This window comes from Passer montanus, unplaced genomic scaffold (genome assembly GCF_014805655.1).
Source record: "Passer montanus isolate IOZ18808 unplaced genomic scaffold, ASM1480565v1 scaffold20, whole genome shotgun sequence".
NCBI classification, from domain to species: domain Eukaryota; kingdom Metazoa; phylum Chordata; class Aves; order Passeriformes; family Passeridae; genus Passer; species Passer montanus.
This window is the reverse complement of record NW_024366592.1, coordinates 2,555,378-2,567,960: the sequence shown is the minus strand read 5'-3', so window position 1 is coordinate 2,567,960 and position 12,583 is coordinate 2,555,378. Positions and strand designations below refer to the sequence as shown.

Genomic DNA, 12,583 nt, shown 5'->3' with positions numbered 1-12,583 from the left:
AAGCTCTGAACATTATGCTACAGTTATACACTGCTCTAAAAAGCAGAAAGCAAACAGAAGGAGCCCTAGATTTCAAGTTTTGCCATTGGACAAAATGGTGTCTGTTCCATCTCACTTCTCTGGAAGTACTACAGTGCTGCTACAGGATTGTGCCACCACTAGAGAAGGAGACATCTGATTTAGAGCTGATTTTTTTCTGATTTATAGAAGTTTATCATAAACTATGCCCTATTGTTTGCTCTACTTAGGGACCATTTAAGTGCTACTTGCTGAATGTTCCTTTGTAAAAGCAATTAAATTTGATTTGTTGGAAGGACTAAATCAAAGGAGATTTTCTGCCAGCAGTTGCTGTGATAAACTAATTGATAAATGTAATTCAAATCTCCTCCTTCCAATTATCACCACCTACAGCTTCACTCCACAAAACAACTTATGCTCACATCAGTTGCCCTGTGTATCAACAAATATTTTTTCTATTCATCTTTAAAAATATGCTCCAAGCTACAAAAAAAAAATAGTTTTTTCACTTTCAGAGAAAGTAGTTTTAAATCTATCCAGTTATGCAAAAATGCTGCAGTTCACACATCTGTCCACAGCATTTTGCAAATATTCTTCCCTACCCTTTCCTCACTTTTGCCATATGTACATTGGACACACACAAAAGAGGAAATCTTGAAAGTAACTACACTCCAAAAATCAACACACTAAGGATAAATTTCTGTCAGATTGCATTCAGTTACAATCTTAGAAACACTTGTATAATTATATAAAGTCAAAGAACACCATGATTTTTATCTGCTCTTGTGTTGTTAAGGGCTTCTCAACTGGCACTATGCAAACATTCTTTCCTCAAAATATTGCTCCAAGTATGTTCCCATTCTAAAAGCAGCTGATTTAGCTTATTCATAGCCTTGTGGAACAAATACTAGAAATTAATATGTCTTCCTTTTTCTGACATCACAAAATGAGCACTTTGGGGCTGGGCAAACGAGCATTTGTAGCACAGACACTTCTCTCGTGTTAGAAAGAATTAGAATTTCAAGTTAAAAGGGAAAACTATGTCACAGTAAGACACACACATTCACCACCCCATTTCCAAAGCCACGGCCAGGAGCAGCACAGATGCTGGCAGAGGGAAGAGCACCATGACCTGCCAGCACCACGAAATTCAAGGGGTTTAAGGAATCCAATCCCATTAGCTGTCAGACACCCAGAATTCCAAAGGAGAAACAATCCAAAGATAATGGGATCTTTCCCATTCAAGTACCAGATTAATAAAGAGAAGCTTGGGAGAACGAGAAACCGCAGCCAGAATTCAGGAAAACACAGAAATCCAGTTTGTGAGCTATTCCAGTGCTTCATAAAAACTTTTAATTTCACTGACATTGAGCTGCATACATTACAGGGCTCTTTATCAGGGCTGACTCAGAGGAGAACCTCAACTGAGCATCTGTGTTTTCCTGGAATTCTTTCAAACAATGTCCTTGAAAGAACCGAGAACATCTAGGCCCCGAAGCCACAGTGCAAAATAATATATTGAGATTTCCACGTAGCACACAAAATTCACAAGGCACCGCAAAAAACAACGAGTTACACAGCTCAAAGTCGGGAGACATTAATCCTCACTGGTCAGCAGGCTGCCCACAGAATTCCCCTAGGATCTGCCCGAGAACTTCTGACTGGACATAGAGAAAGGGAACCCCAAACGCCAGCAGCTGACACATGAAAAAGGAGTCCAGAGGGTTCTGGGCTACGTGGTGCCCAATGGAGGAGACTGTGCTGTGCAGGCGCTGGCTCACCACCCTAACTCTGCCCACGAGGCCGAGCGAGTACTGCACCACCCTGCTAAAGAAGGAAGCGGAGCTACCTGGGGCCCTCTCTGCTGAGGTGGGGATGCTGCTGGCCCGTCCGCTCCCGTCGCTGGCCATGGCGTCCTGCACAGGTCCTTTGGTGTCCTGCAAGAAGGTGGGGGAAGTTAAATTCATGTTAAAGTTGGAATTGCTGTGTGTACTGAACATGCTGAGTAAGGGATTGAGATACCCCGCAACCATCACGTAAGGCTTGTTTGGTGAAAAACAAACATGTGCCTTCTCAATTTAAGGCTTTAATAAAAAGCTCTGGAAAACAAAGTTGATAGCCAAGAAAGTCAAAGCTGTAAGATCCCTGAAGTCTGCTCCTCTGGGAAATAAAACAGGTGCCATTTTTAGTCTTTATTTTTGGCAGCAAGTATGGCACATATTGGGATGGATCTGTTATCCTTCCAGAAAGGAGTATAGCTCCAGCTTGTACTAATAAAACCTGAGAATCAGGCAGAAGGACAGGCAGCACTGCTTGCACAAAGGAAAATATAATTTAAGGGACAAGGGCAGTTTGCAGCATGCAAGCTTAACAGAACTTAAGAAACCAGCATGTAGCTTGCTCAGAGTATGTGAAAATAATGAAAAGGGGCTTGAGGAGAAAAATTAGGTGTTTTGAATTATAACAGCAAAAGCTGAGGGACTTTTCTGTATTACACAGTGTCTCTCATCCTATATTTACAGCACAAATACTTCTATTATGATAGCATAGGAAAGGGGATATTCTGCCTTTCCATGCAGGTTCCTGTTAACATGCAGCAGACCTTCAAAAATGAAGGTATGTGATCTTCATAGCTTATGCAAGAGGAATAGAACTTTAAGTTTCAAAAGAAATGCAAACCATTTGTTTCATCTTAAGCAAAACCATGGAGAAACAAAGGAAAATCAGAACTGCTAACATTACTCATTTAGTCTCAGCATACACTGAGAAAGTATTTCAGCTGACAAGAAGAACAAATCAAAATCCTGTTTGGAACAGGATAGCGCATCATTTTATAATAAGTACCAAAAAAAGAGTAGTACTAAGTAGAGGAAGTGCTTTTAAATAAGATTTAGTTGAACTGTAAGTTTTCACGATAGATAAAGCAATGAAATGCACCCTGAATTTTTCTACTTTCTGAAAAAACCCCAAACCGTCACACACACACTTTCTCAATGTTAAGAATCAAAATCTATTAACACAGCACAGTAGATGAAAATAATGAGTTACCTTTCCTGACAGAGGACCCACTGCTGGCCTCTTCCTCTGAGCATAACCAGAGACTCGGTAACAGTAGTGAGGTTTACAGTAGAATTTACCTGCAGATAAAACACAAATGATGGTCAGCAATAGGAACACAAGAATTTAGCACAATATAAATGTCCATCTCACTGCAACTTATTTTCTGCAGCCCCTCCCGTTGCTCTCTCTAATTTCTTCACTATATGCAGAGGCAAACACTGGCTGAAGTTGTAGCTCCAGCCCTGCTCTCTCCCCTTGTAACTAGGCTCTTTTCCATTGGGTGCCTGACAGCCATTTAGTTTAAAATCCTATCAAACACCAAAGCAAAGCTGTGAGGCTTGTGTGGTATCACATGCTAACAATGCGGCAGTGTGTGAGGAACAAAGAAATCATCACATGAAAAGCTGGCAGAAGCACTTTTGGAAAAAGCAAGAATGAATACAACCAGCAGAGGAAAGTGGGAGAGGACAGTGTTAACTCCCAAAGAACCATCTCTCAAAATGCACAGTGGCTACTTGTAAAAAGGACAATGACTCATTTTCACAAATAAGACCTTTTGTGATCCTGCTGGTTTTACTAACACCCCAGAAGTCTGGAGAGGTTTTTCACTGCTAGCTGAGCACTGCCAGGAAGACAAAGCAGCATTAGCAATACCATCATGCAAATACTACTGGTACTAATAAAAGCAGCAAACTGAATTACCATAATTACCTTCCACTGCACCTTTGTCAGTGCATCCTGCTTGGCATAGCACTCTCCACTGCTACCCCATTCCTAGAGCTTTGCCATTGCATTCCCAACACATATTCTGACCTCTGCCTCCTCCTCTAGTTTCTCTGTGCTGGTATTTGCAAAATGCTTTATGATGGAAAAGTGACAAACATCTTCCTAGAAATCTTTACTTCAATATGTATTTCTTAATGTTTACTCTTACCAAAACCTGCTTTTTGAGATTGTCCAAAATAACAACAACTGAAAAGCTCTTACATAAAAATTCTCAGACTTTGAAGCCTAAAACCAGACACTGACTGCAGCAGGCTGCAGAATGCCTGTCAGTCCAAACAGCTACATGAACAGCAACAATGTGTGCATAGCTTTGGTTTTTTTAACTCTCAAAGAAAACTCAGAATGAAATACATTTTCACAATTATTGTATTAGATAGGATACCAGAGATTGCTGTTTAGCCACATCTGCTTCATATACACACACAACTGTTGGGCATGTAACATTTCAGAATGAATGCTATAAGCCTGCTGAAACTCCAAGCTTTGTGCTTGCTTCACTGAGAACTGTCTGGCCATAACTGCACACACAAGCATGCTTGCAGAGGGAATTACTAAAAATCTGGTGGTCAAAACTGTTTCAAGCCCCTACAGCTGACAGAGGAGCTCAGTCTGTCACTGCTTAACAGACAGTCAGCTATTCAGTTACTTGTGAGCGCTCAAAATAACAGCAGTGCTCAAAAAATGCTTTTCTCCAACTTTGATTTCTGACAAAGATGTTACTTTTATGTTGATTTCAAAATTACACTGGCCCCTTTAAACTTGCATGCCAAGTCTGCTGACCTTCCAGACAAGCAATAAAGGGGTTTCTATTCCTTACTGGGAGTCTGGTTTGATGATTCTAAGTTTCCTCATCTCTTCACAACCCAGCAAATCCATTACTTAAAGTCATTATATAATACATTATGAATACACAATTTTAGTTCTTTTTGCCCCTTAAACCAGATGGTGTTTCCACAGCCATTTTTCTACCCAGTATAAATTAAAAGATTCTTCTTAGCTATGGAGTGGATACCCATCAATTTCAACCTGCATAGAATATCTTGGAGTGTCATCCTGTGACACCAATTTAAAATTTTTACTTCATATTTGCCTCAATTAGTAGGAGAAATACTGGTATTAACATTTCTTTTCTTGTTATTCTGTTTTCTACACCATTATGTCTACAATCAAATCCTTGGAACCTTACTTGTCACTAGTTTTACACCATTTTGCCCTTGTTTTCCTACTGAAATTGGATTAAAGACAGGCAGCTGTGTAAGAAAATAAATGCATGCCTGCTGATGTGAATCAACATTTACCTGAAATACTTTCTAATACATGTTCTTTAGAAAATGTGACATCTTTGTCAACCACTGCTCAAACAAATATTTTAATATATAGCTACCCTTACAAGGAAATCACTTTTCACAAGTGATGGATGATCTTAAATTGTTACTTTCAATATGCAAGCTTTGTTGATAAAGTGAGTTTCACCTGCTGCCCTATTGTCTTGTTTCTCAGACTTGTAGGGTAAATATGAAGCTTCCCTTCATTCTTAGCATGTTAGATTCTTTTAATTGAGACATCAGTAAGTTTTGTAATTGTATTCATTTCTCCTTAAGTCATTACTGAATCTTCAGTAACTACTGCTGCAACACTTTAACATTGAGTTACCTGTACTCAACTTTAAAGTTCCATGTTTTCTATATAAACAGAACTTAGCTTGTAAACACCTATTATCAACAACCCCTGACTATGAAGTTCCTATTTTATTACATCTAAAATAAACACACAGAGTTGGACAGTTCTGGTATCTTCAAGAAGAACAAGCTGACCGCATTTCTCTCCAACTTGTTATTTTCTCTTAAGTGGTATTAAACACTCGGGAGTTTTATTTAAATATTGTCAGATGAGGACAGTAAAAGGTCTAGCCTTCAAACTCAGCCTGTACTCAGCCTGTAAAGCTTTTTCAAGTCTCCAGTTTTTATGTGTTTCCCCACATTCTAGCAGCTCTTAATGATGCCCTAAGTTTAGAGTTCATATTTTTCAGATTCTGGTCTGCCTTAATGTGTGACTCTGAACTTTATATGAAGTGTTGGAAAGTTCTTTTCACAGCTTAGTCAGATAAAACCATCCTTTTCCAGCCCCAGAACCAAGGACACCGTTGTAGCTTTGAGTCCAAAAGTGTGAACAACAGGGAATTGAGGAGAGCAACCTGGGAGGATGGGAATTCATAACCTGAAGCTGTAATTGGACAATTAACCCCAATATGGAAATGGACCAAAACTTATAAAAGTGTCAAAACTCGTGATCAGCTGTCCATTGTGGAAGCTCAGGGCACCAGGAATATTTCTCTGTCTGCTCTGGGGTGCCCTGACCCCCAGGGGAGCACTGACTTTGATCCTCATTCATGGAGAAAGCTCCCTAGACTTCAAGATAGACCAGAATCCACAAAAGTGTGAAACAGATTATAGAGAGCAGTGTAGGTGTAGCACTTAGGTGAGAAACTTAGGTTTTGGAATTTTTAATATGTTGTGGATGGAAGCAAGATGGGGGGCACAGGGTTTCTTCTTCATGCTCCTTCCTTCTTCATGGGTTTGGGTAGCATTTTGTAACTGGGCAGAAAAGTCCACACTGGGGGCTCTTTGGGATCAGTTATTGGGTTAAAAGGGAAAATAATCTAGGTGTCAGTTCTTAATTGGGTAGTTTAGTCTTAAAAGACCTTGTAACACGAGATTGTTGGCCATTTTGTGCCTTCTAATGAAAAACTGCTGAACTCACAGTAGTGAGACTGTTCTACTGATGAGAAATAATAAACACCTGAGTCTAAACATGAACTACTGTCTCAAGTGCCTTCAATCCAGACCCAGAGAAACCAACAACTGGGACCCCCATGGTCCATTCTTGAGTGGAGCCACAGCCAGGCTCTTGAGCCGCCCAAGATGTAACCTTTGAAGGCTTTTAATTAAATCCCTACTTTATTCCTTTAATTCTATCTAGCCTCTGTTCCAGGCAGCCTCTCCAGGCATCACTACGATGTTGTATGAACTCCTATGAATTTGGCTGCTCTGCTGCTGCCATAACCCGGCCAGAGGAAATCCACGAAGCTCCAAGAACTTCAGAGATGGTGTCTGGGGAATGGAAACTACCCTCCTCCCTAACTCACCAAGTAATTTTTAAGTGCCAGAAGGGCCTGGTGCCTTACCGTCCTCGATGTCGTAGGCGTAGGAGGACAGGCGCAGCGTGGTGGCGCAGTACTCGCACTTGAAGCAGCTGCGGTGGAAGAACTTGCCCTCGGCGCTGAGCCGCTCCATCACGTAGACCCGCTTGCGGCAGAAGTAGCACACGTCGCTGCCTCCCAGGTTCTGGGGGAACTCCTTCTTCAGCGAGCCCTGGACACAAAGAGGGATGGGTGAATTTGTGTGTGTCCAGCCTCCCCGAGATCACGCACCCAGGTCATGTTTTCTCTTCGTTTACATGGATACAGGAGCAACGGGATGCTGCTGCAGTTCTCGGACACAACTCATGGTTTTAACCAGGACATCAAAAACTAACCTTGTTGTCCAGGATAAAGGATCCTAGGATGCCATGCCTACATATATCAGGAGTAAAGTTCTGGGTAGATGAGTGGACACCAGTACTATTAATGATGACCCTGAAATCAGTGACTGAAGGAGGCACATGAAGAAAGGCAAAACCATTAGAACACCCTCAAACAGCAATTCTTGGACCTACATTACCAAAGTCAGTGTCTCCTCCAGAAAGCAGCAGTTCAGAAGTGTTATGAACGGTTTTCTCAATTCATTATGCCCAATCTTTGGATGCTGGCATTAGATTAAAACATTTGGAAAAGGAAACAAGGACAGGAGTGAGGGTGGATGGAGAAAGGGAAACAAAAATCTCCCACAAAGCTACGACAGATTCCATCAGTGGTGTAACAAAACTCACAAAACTGGTCGACACTCACAAAACTTGAGATCTACACGACATCTAAGCACAAACACACGTCATCTCTGGCACATTTCTTACCAGTTCCTTCTTGTCTAGAAGGGTTTTGGGCTGCTCTTTCCTTTGAAGCTGATTGGCTATCTGCTCAGCCAATGAGCTCACTCCGCCTGTGTACATCTTTATGTACTTCTACCAGATGGGTTGAATAAAACAAGAGTGATGTGAGAAAAGAAAAAAAGAATCAAATTAAAAAAAATAACTAGAATGATGAGAGGTTAGGTGGTGAAAAGGTGCAGAGAGGTCAAATCATGCCAAGACAGTGGACAAATAAAGTGACAAGTAGTAATAGCAAAGCCAGTGTCATCAGAAATCACCAGTACAGTCCAGGATCACCTGTAGGAACGGACAGGAAGGCTTGTATTTTGTATTTTTAAAGTGTTCCAGAAATACTATGAAGATGAAGGGAGCAGATCTTATTTTCATCTGTGGGGTATTTTGTCCCTGGAAACTTAAGTAGAGACACTTCTAAAAGATGAGGCTAAATATAAGTTAGATTTTGAGCTTCCAGGTAAAATTGGCATCAGAAACAAAGATTTTTTTTTTAGAAGGCATGTTACAAAGTCTAATGCAACATGCTGATTTACAACAGTATATTTGTATACTTTGCACCTGGAAAGAATTAATTTACAGACCATTCACAGAGCAGGGAGAAGCCCTTAACTACAGAACTCACAGTGAGTGAGTTCTTCCAGTGCTAAAAATACACAGAGGTTTATATGGAAAAAGATGGAAGAGCCTTCATCCAATGCATTAAAGCCATACCTGCATACATCTGGAACATATATTTATTCAACCCTGAACACAGCTTTATGACTTGGCTTTTCTCCACCATGGGCACAGACTGACTCCAAAACTCTGGATATCTAAAAACCCTCCAGTATTTTCAGCAGTCTAGGCAAGTTGGCTGTTACCTTAGATGGTACCAAATGAGTGTCTGCAAGCCAAATTCCAACACTGCAGGAGTGGAGAAAGTGTTTTTCACAGGAAACACAACCACTGGCAGTAATTACATGGTTAAGAAAATGAGGTGGTTACATCCATGTTAGCTCAATCACACTGCAAACGCCATGGATTTGACTCAGAGCAGCAAAGAGCACGCCAAGCAACTTCCCTTTTCCACACTAAGCAGCATTATGCCAGTTTCTAGCTGGATTCTCAGCTAATACAGGATCAGAGAGCCACTCAGCTTCTAGCAAGTGTGAAATGCCAAGGATAACAAAAGGAAAGTTGTATCTTAAAACCCCTTTTACTTATAGCAAAACTTGCTTGAAGCACAGTAGTTATTTCCCTCAACTAATAACTAATTTAATCTGTGTGGTTATCAGCCTTTTAGGAATGTTTAAAACCTTCACAAGTTCAGACATGAGAACAGTAGGAAGCATCAGAGAAACAATTTCAGCACAGAATGGGTACTTATTTGGGGAAAAAAGATTATGAAAATGGAATGCTCAGCCAGAGATTACTGCTGCTGTCACTACAGTCCTAATTCCTAAAGCTCTCTGTCACTGCAGTAATGAGGGGAGGGTTTATTTCTACATAGAATTTATACCTGTCTACTGATTCCATTCCAAGAGATAGAACACTTGCAGTATTTCTATATGCAAGAAATAACAAATCATTTGTCTTTGAGTCTCCAGGGTCCATGTGTTTCCAAGTTCCACATACATATGTGTAGAGTTGCTTTTCAATGACACATCTTGTTAAACTTTACATTTTAAATGGTGCTCACTTCTAAAATTTTCTTCAGCATTGATTTTTTAACTGGCAACCATAATAATTTGGCCAAGAGTTTTCCATTTCCACTGAATGATCAGAGCTTTTGAGGCTTTTTGAGTTTTCTTAGAAGAGAGATGAAGCATTTCCAGGGGAAAAACTTCCTTCTAGCTGAACCAGGTTTCCCCTGATCAAGTTTTGATTTGAAACCTTCAACTGCAGATGCTTCAGCATCTTTAAAATTTTACCAGCACATAAGAAGTTCCATGCTAAAAAAATGAATATCTTAATATTAACTCACAGTACCTTAGACTACTTGGTGTGAGAAATTTACTTGCTGAATTTTTAATTTGGGCTTGTGTGTTTCTGATTTGTTTTGCTTTTTTCCCTACATATCACATCTGGCCTAATTATGGGTATTAAGTGAAGCATTTTATCTTTCCCTGGTCTTCAAGACATACAACATTCTGCAACATTTTTAAAAGGAGAGAAAGAACTGTTCCAGCTTAGGTCAAACCAAGTTCCTGCTGTTTACGTAGGGCAACTGTAACTAGTTCAAATTCTCAGTGATCTTTCAAAAAGCCAAAGCACTTTTTATTTCACACTGTCCATTAATCACGTATGCACATTCTGTTTAGCCCAAAACTTCAACAAAAGCAGCAAGCAAAACCAGAAAGCTCCACTGCAAAGCCAGAAGGACTATCAGTGCTGCAAACCCCTGGTTTGAGTGAGAGATGCACCACAAACTTCTCACAGACACCAAATGTTAAAAACACTTAGTTCCAAACTGCTTTATGGCTGGCAACACCCGAGCTGTGCCAGGCACAGGCTGCCCCTGGCTTCTCCTTTGTGCACAGAGAAGCACAGAGGCTCTGCAGGTGAAGCAGTGCCAGCCTGGCTGTGTCCTGTGGGTGTCCTTGGCAAGCAGAGGCAGCTGAGTGCACCTGGAGTGCTCAGGTGAGGGCTACCTGTCGGAGGGAGTCGGAGGAGGGTGAGGAAGGGCGGTTGGAAGAGCGGAGGCTAAGGGAGAGCTCCCACTGGTCAACAAAGAATCGGCGAGACGGCTCCGTCTCGGGCTAAAACATAAAATAAACATCAACACAATCATACATTTGCTCTTCTAATGGAGAAGAGAAAATTAAAAACCCAGCCCAAGCCTTTCTGGCTACCATCAAGAACAATGTTTTAAGCACTCTTACAGGAAAACTTTGAGAAAAATACCCAGGGTATCTTTACTTTCTCCCTAGTGAGGCAGAGTAGTTATTCTAAATTTGCTCTTTATTAGGTTTTACATTATTTAGGACCATTTGGAAGCAGTTACCTACTTCCACAGATGTCCAACCTCCTGTAATTCAACCAACTAAGCCACTGGCAAAGACCCCAAATCAATTTCCTCTGCTCCTTCTGTATCTCCCATTGTTCTCTATTACTGGCCCAAGGCACTAAAGATCATCTTTCAGGCCATGTGAGACCTCTTCTATATTTTAACTATGTAAACCAAAAGTCTGCTCTCCTGGGGGGCAGAAGAGAAAGAAGTTAGCTTGTATGTATTTCCAGTAATTAACAGCAATTTTCCAACCTAAAATTTACTGTAAACAGATTAGAAACACTGAACAAAATAAAGAACGTATCGATATAAAATAACCTGCTGATCTTGATTATCAAATGGCAAAGAATAAATCTCAGACTGAGAACCTGCATCCTTCTGAAACTGGTTCCTCACAGGAGAACCCAACATTTCGTCTTCTAATATGTCCTTGTCATTATCTCTACAGATGATTACACTCATCTCCCAAGAAATACTTCATATAAGTAGGAAAAAAGTTGGAATTATTGGACAAACAGCACTGGAAGAAACTGTGCATTCCTAAAAATTATAGTCTGGAAAGAAAAAAAATATGCACATTACAAATAACTGGCTTTCTTTGAAAAATAAATTATGGTTTTAGTTACAAAAAGGAAAACTAAATGTCATGTAACTGCATGACCCATGAAAATAGCTACTTCTAGCCACTTGGAATAGGCTAACCTCAAGACTAAATTTACTGAGCAAAATGCAAAAGAGCTTGGCTTTCACAATTACCCCAATTTATGGAAATATAATTGCTCATACAAAAATTTTCTGTACATCAACATTTAATCAAGTTTTTTCTCTGAAAATGTCCTTACTTTGCTAAGCCTTCTCTCTCAGTATTTTTCTTGTTTTCTTCCCTTAAGTCCCACATCATAATCCATCATTGCTTGCAGTGTTCCAACATCTGTTTCCTTTTTCCTCTCTGCCCTACCCACTTTATGCTTTCCTCTTTTTTCAGTCTCTCCCCCTTTTCAATTCTGCACAATAGAAAAAATTAGAAATTATTTTTGAAATTGTCTATCTTTACATCTCCATGCTCAGAAGGAGCTTAAAAATTGACAGAGAGCACTACAAAAGGTAGGAGCAAGTATTTTGGTCGATCTTCATTTCTGTGTCATCATTTTAACTGAATAAGGAAATGCACATGAGCATTGTGGGCCTTGCTTGAGATATTAAATCATGGCACCCATTAACAAAGAGATGCCATTATGTTTAAAGTAGTCTTCTTATTCAGGCCTCCATAGATAACATTTCAAATCCAGGCAAAAGTTTGTTGTTCCTTCTTGGAGAATAGCTTCTGAGATTTTAGCCATCAGAAAAAGATGGCATCCCCAAAAAAACTCCAGCAATGGGAAGTGACCTAGATGTCACAAAATTCTTTTTAGTAGGGCTTGCAAAAGTTCTGCCCACCAGCAAAAGTTCGGGGACTGTTTATGCTCCAGCTCAAGAAGACAGCTTGATTTGGGATGGTTAACTCAAAACAGTTAAGAATAAAATCACTTCTGTGATTTTATGCTTTCCAAAAAAGCACTCTGCAGTTTGCCAAGCACTGCTGAAGATAACTGAAAACAGAGAGCAACCAAAGAAACCACAGTTCAAACTGGCATGTTCCCATAGCCCAAAGACAACAGACTGGAGAGAAAATTAGGCACAAAAACGAAACAA

The 12,583-nt window shown here is 40.3% G+C and overlaps 1 protein-coding gene across 1 annotated transcript in view; it reads right to left on the bottom strand.

The window, feature by feature from the left end:
* Positions 1–12,583, bottom strand: part of MICAL3 (microtubule associated monooxygenase, calponin and LIM domain containing 3) — a 158,719-nt gene that overhangs the window by 62,388 nt on the left and 83,748 nt on the right. Inside the window, exons 21-25 of the mRNA XM_039708267.1 lie at positions 10,533–10,640; positions 7,873–7,980; positions 7,049–7,235; positions 3,067–3,155; positions 1,868–1,955 (exon numbers count right to left, since the gene is read on the bottom strand). Coding sequence (XP_039564201.1) covers positions 1,868–1,955; positions 3,067–3,155; positions 7,049–7,235; positions 7,873–7,980; positions 10,533–10,640 — 580 coding nt within the window. The remainder of the gene's footprint in view (positions 1–1,867; positions 1,956–3,066; positions 3,156–7,048; positions 7,236–7,872; positions 7,981–10,532; positions 10,641–12,583) is intronic.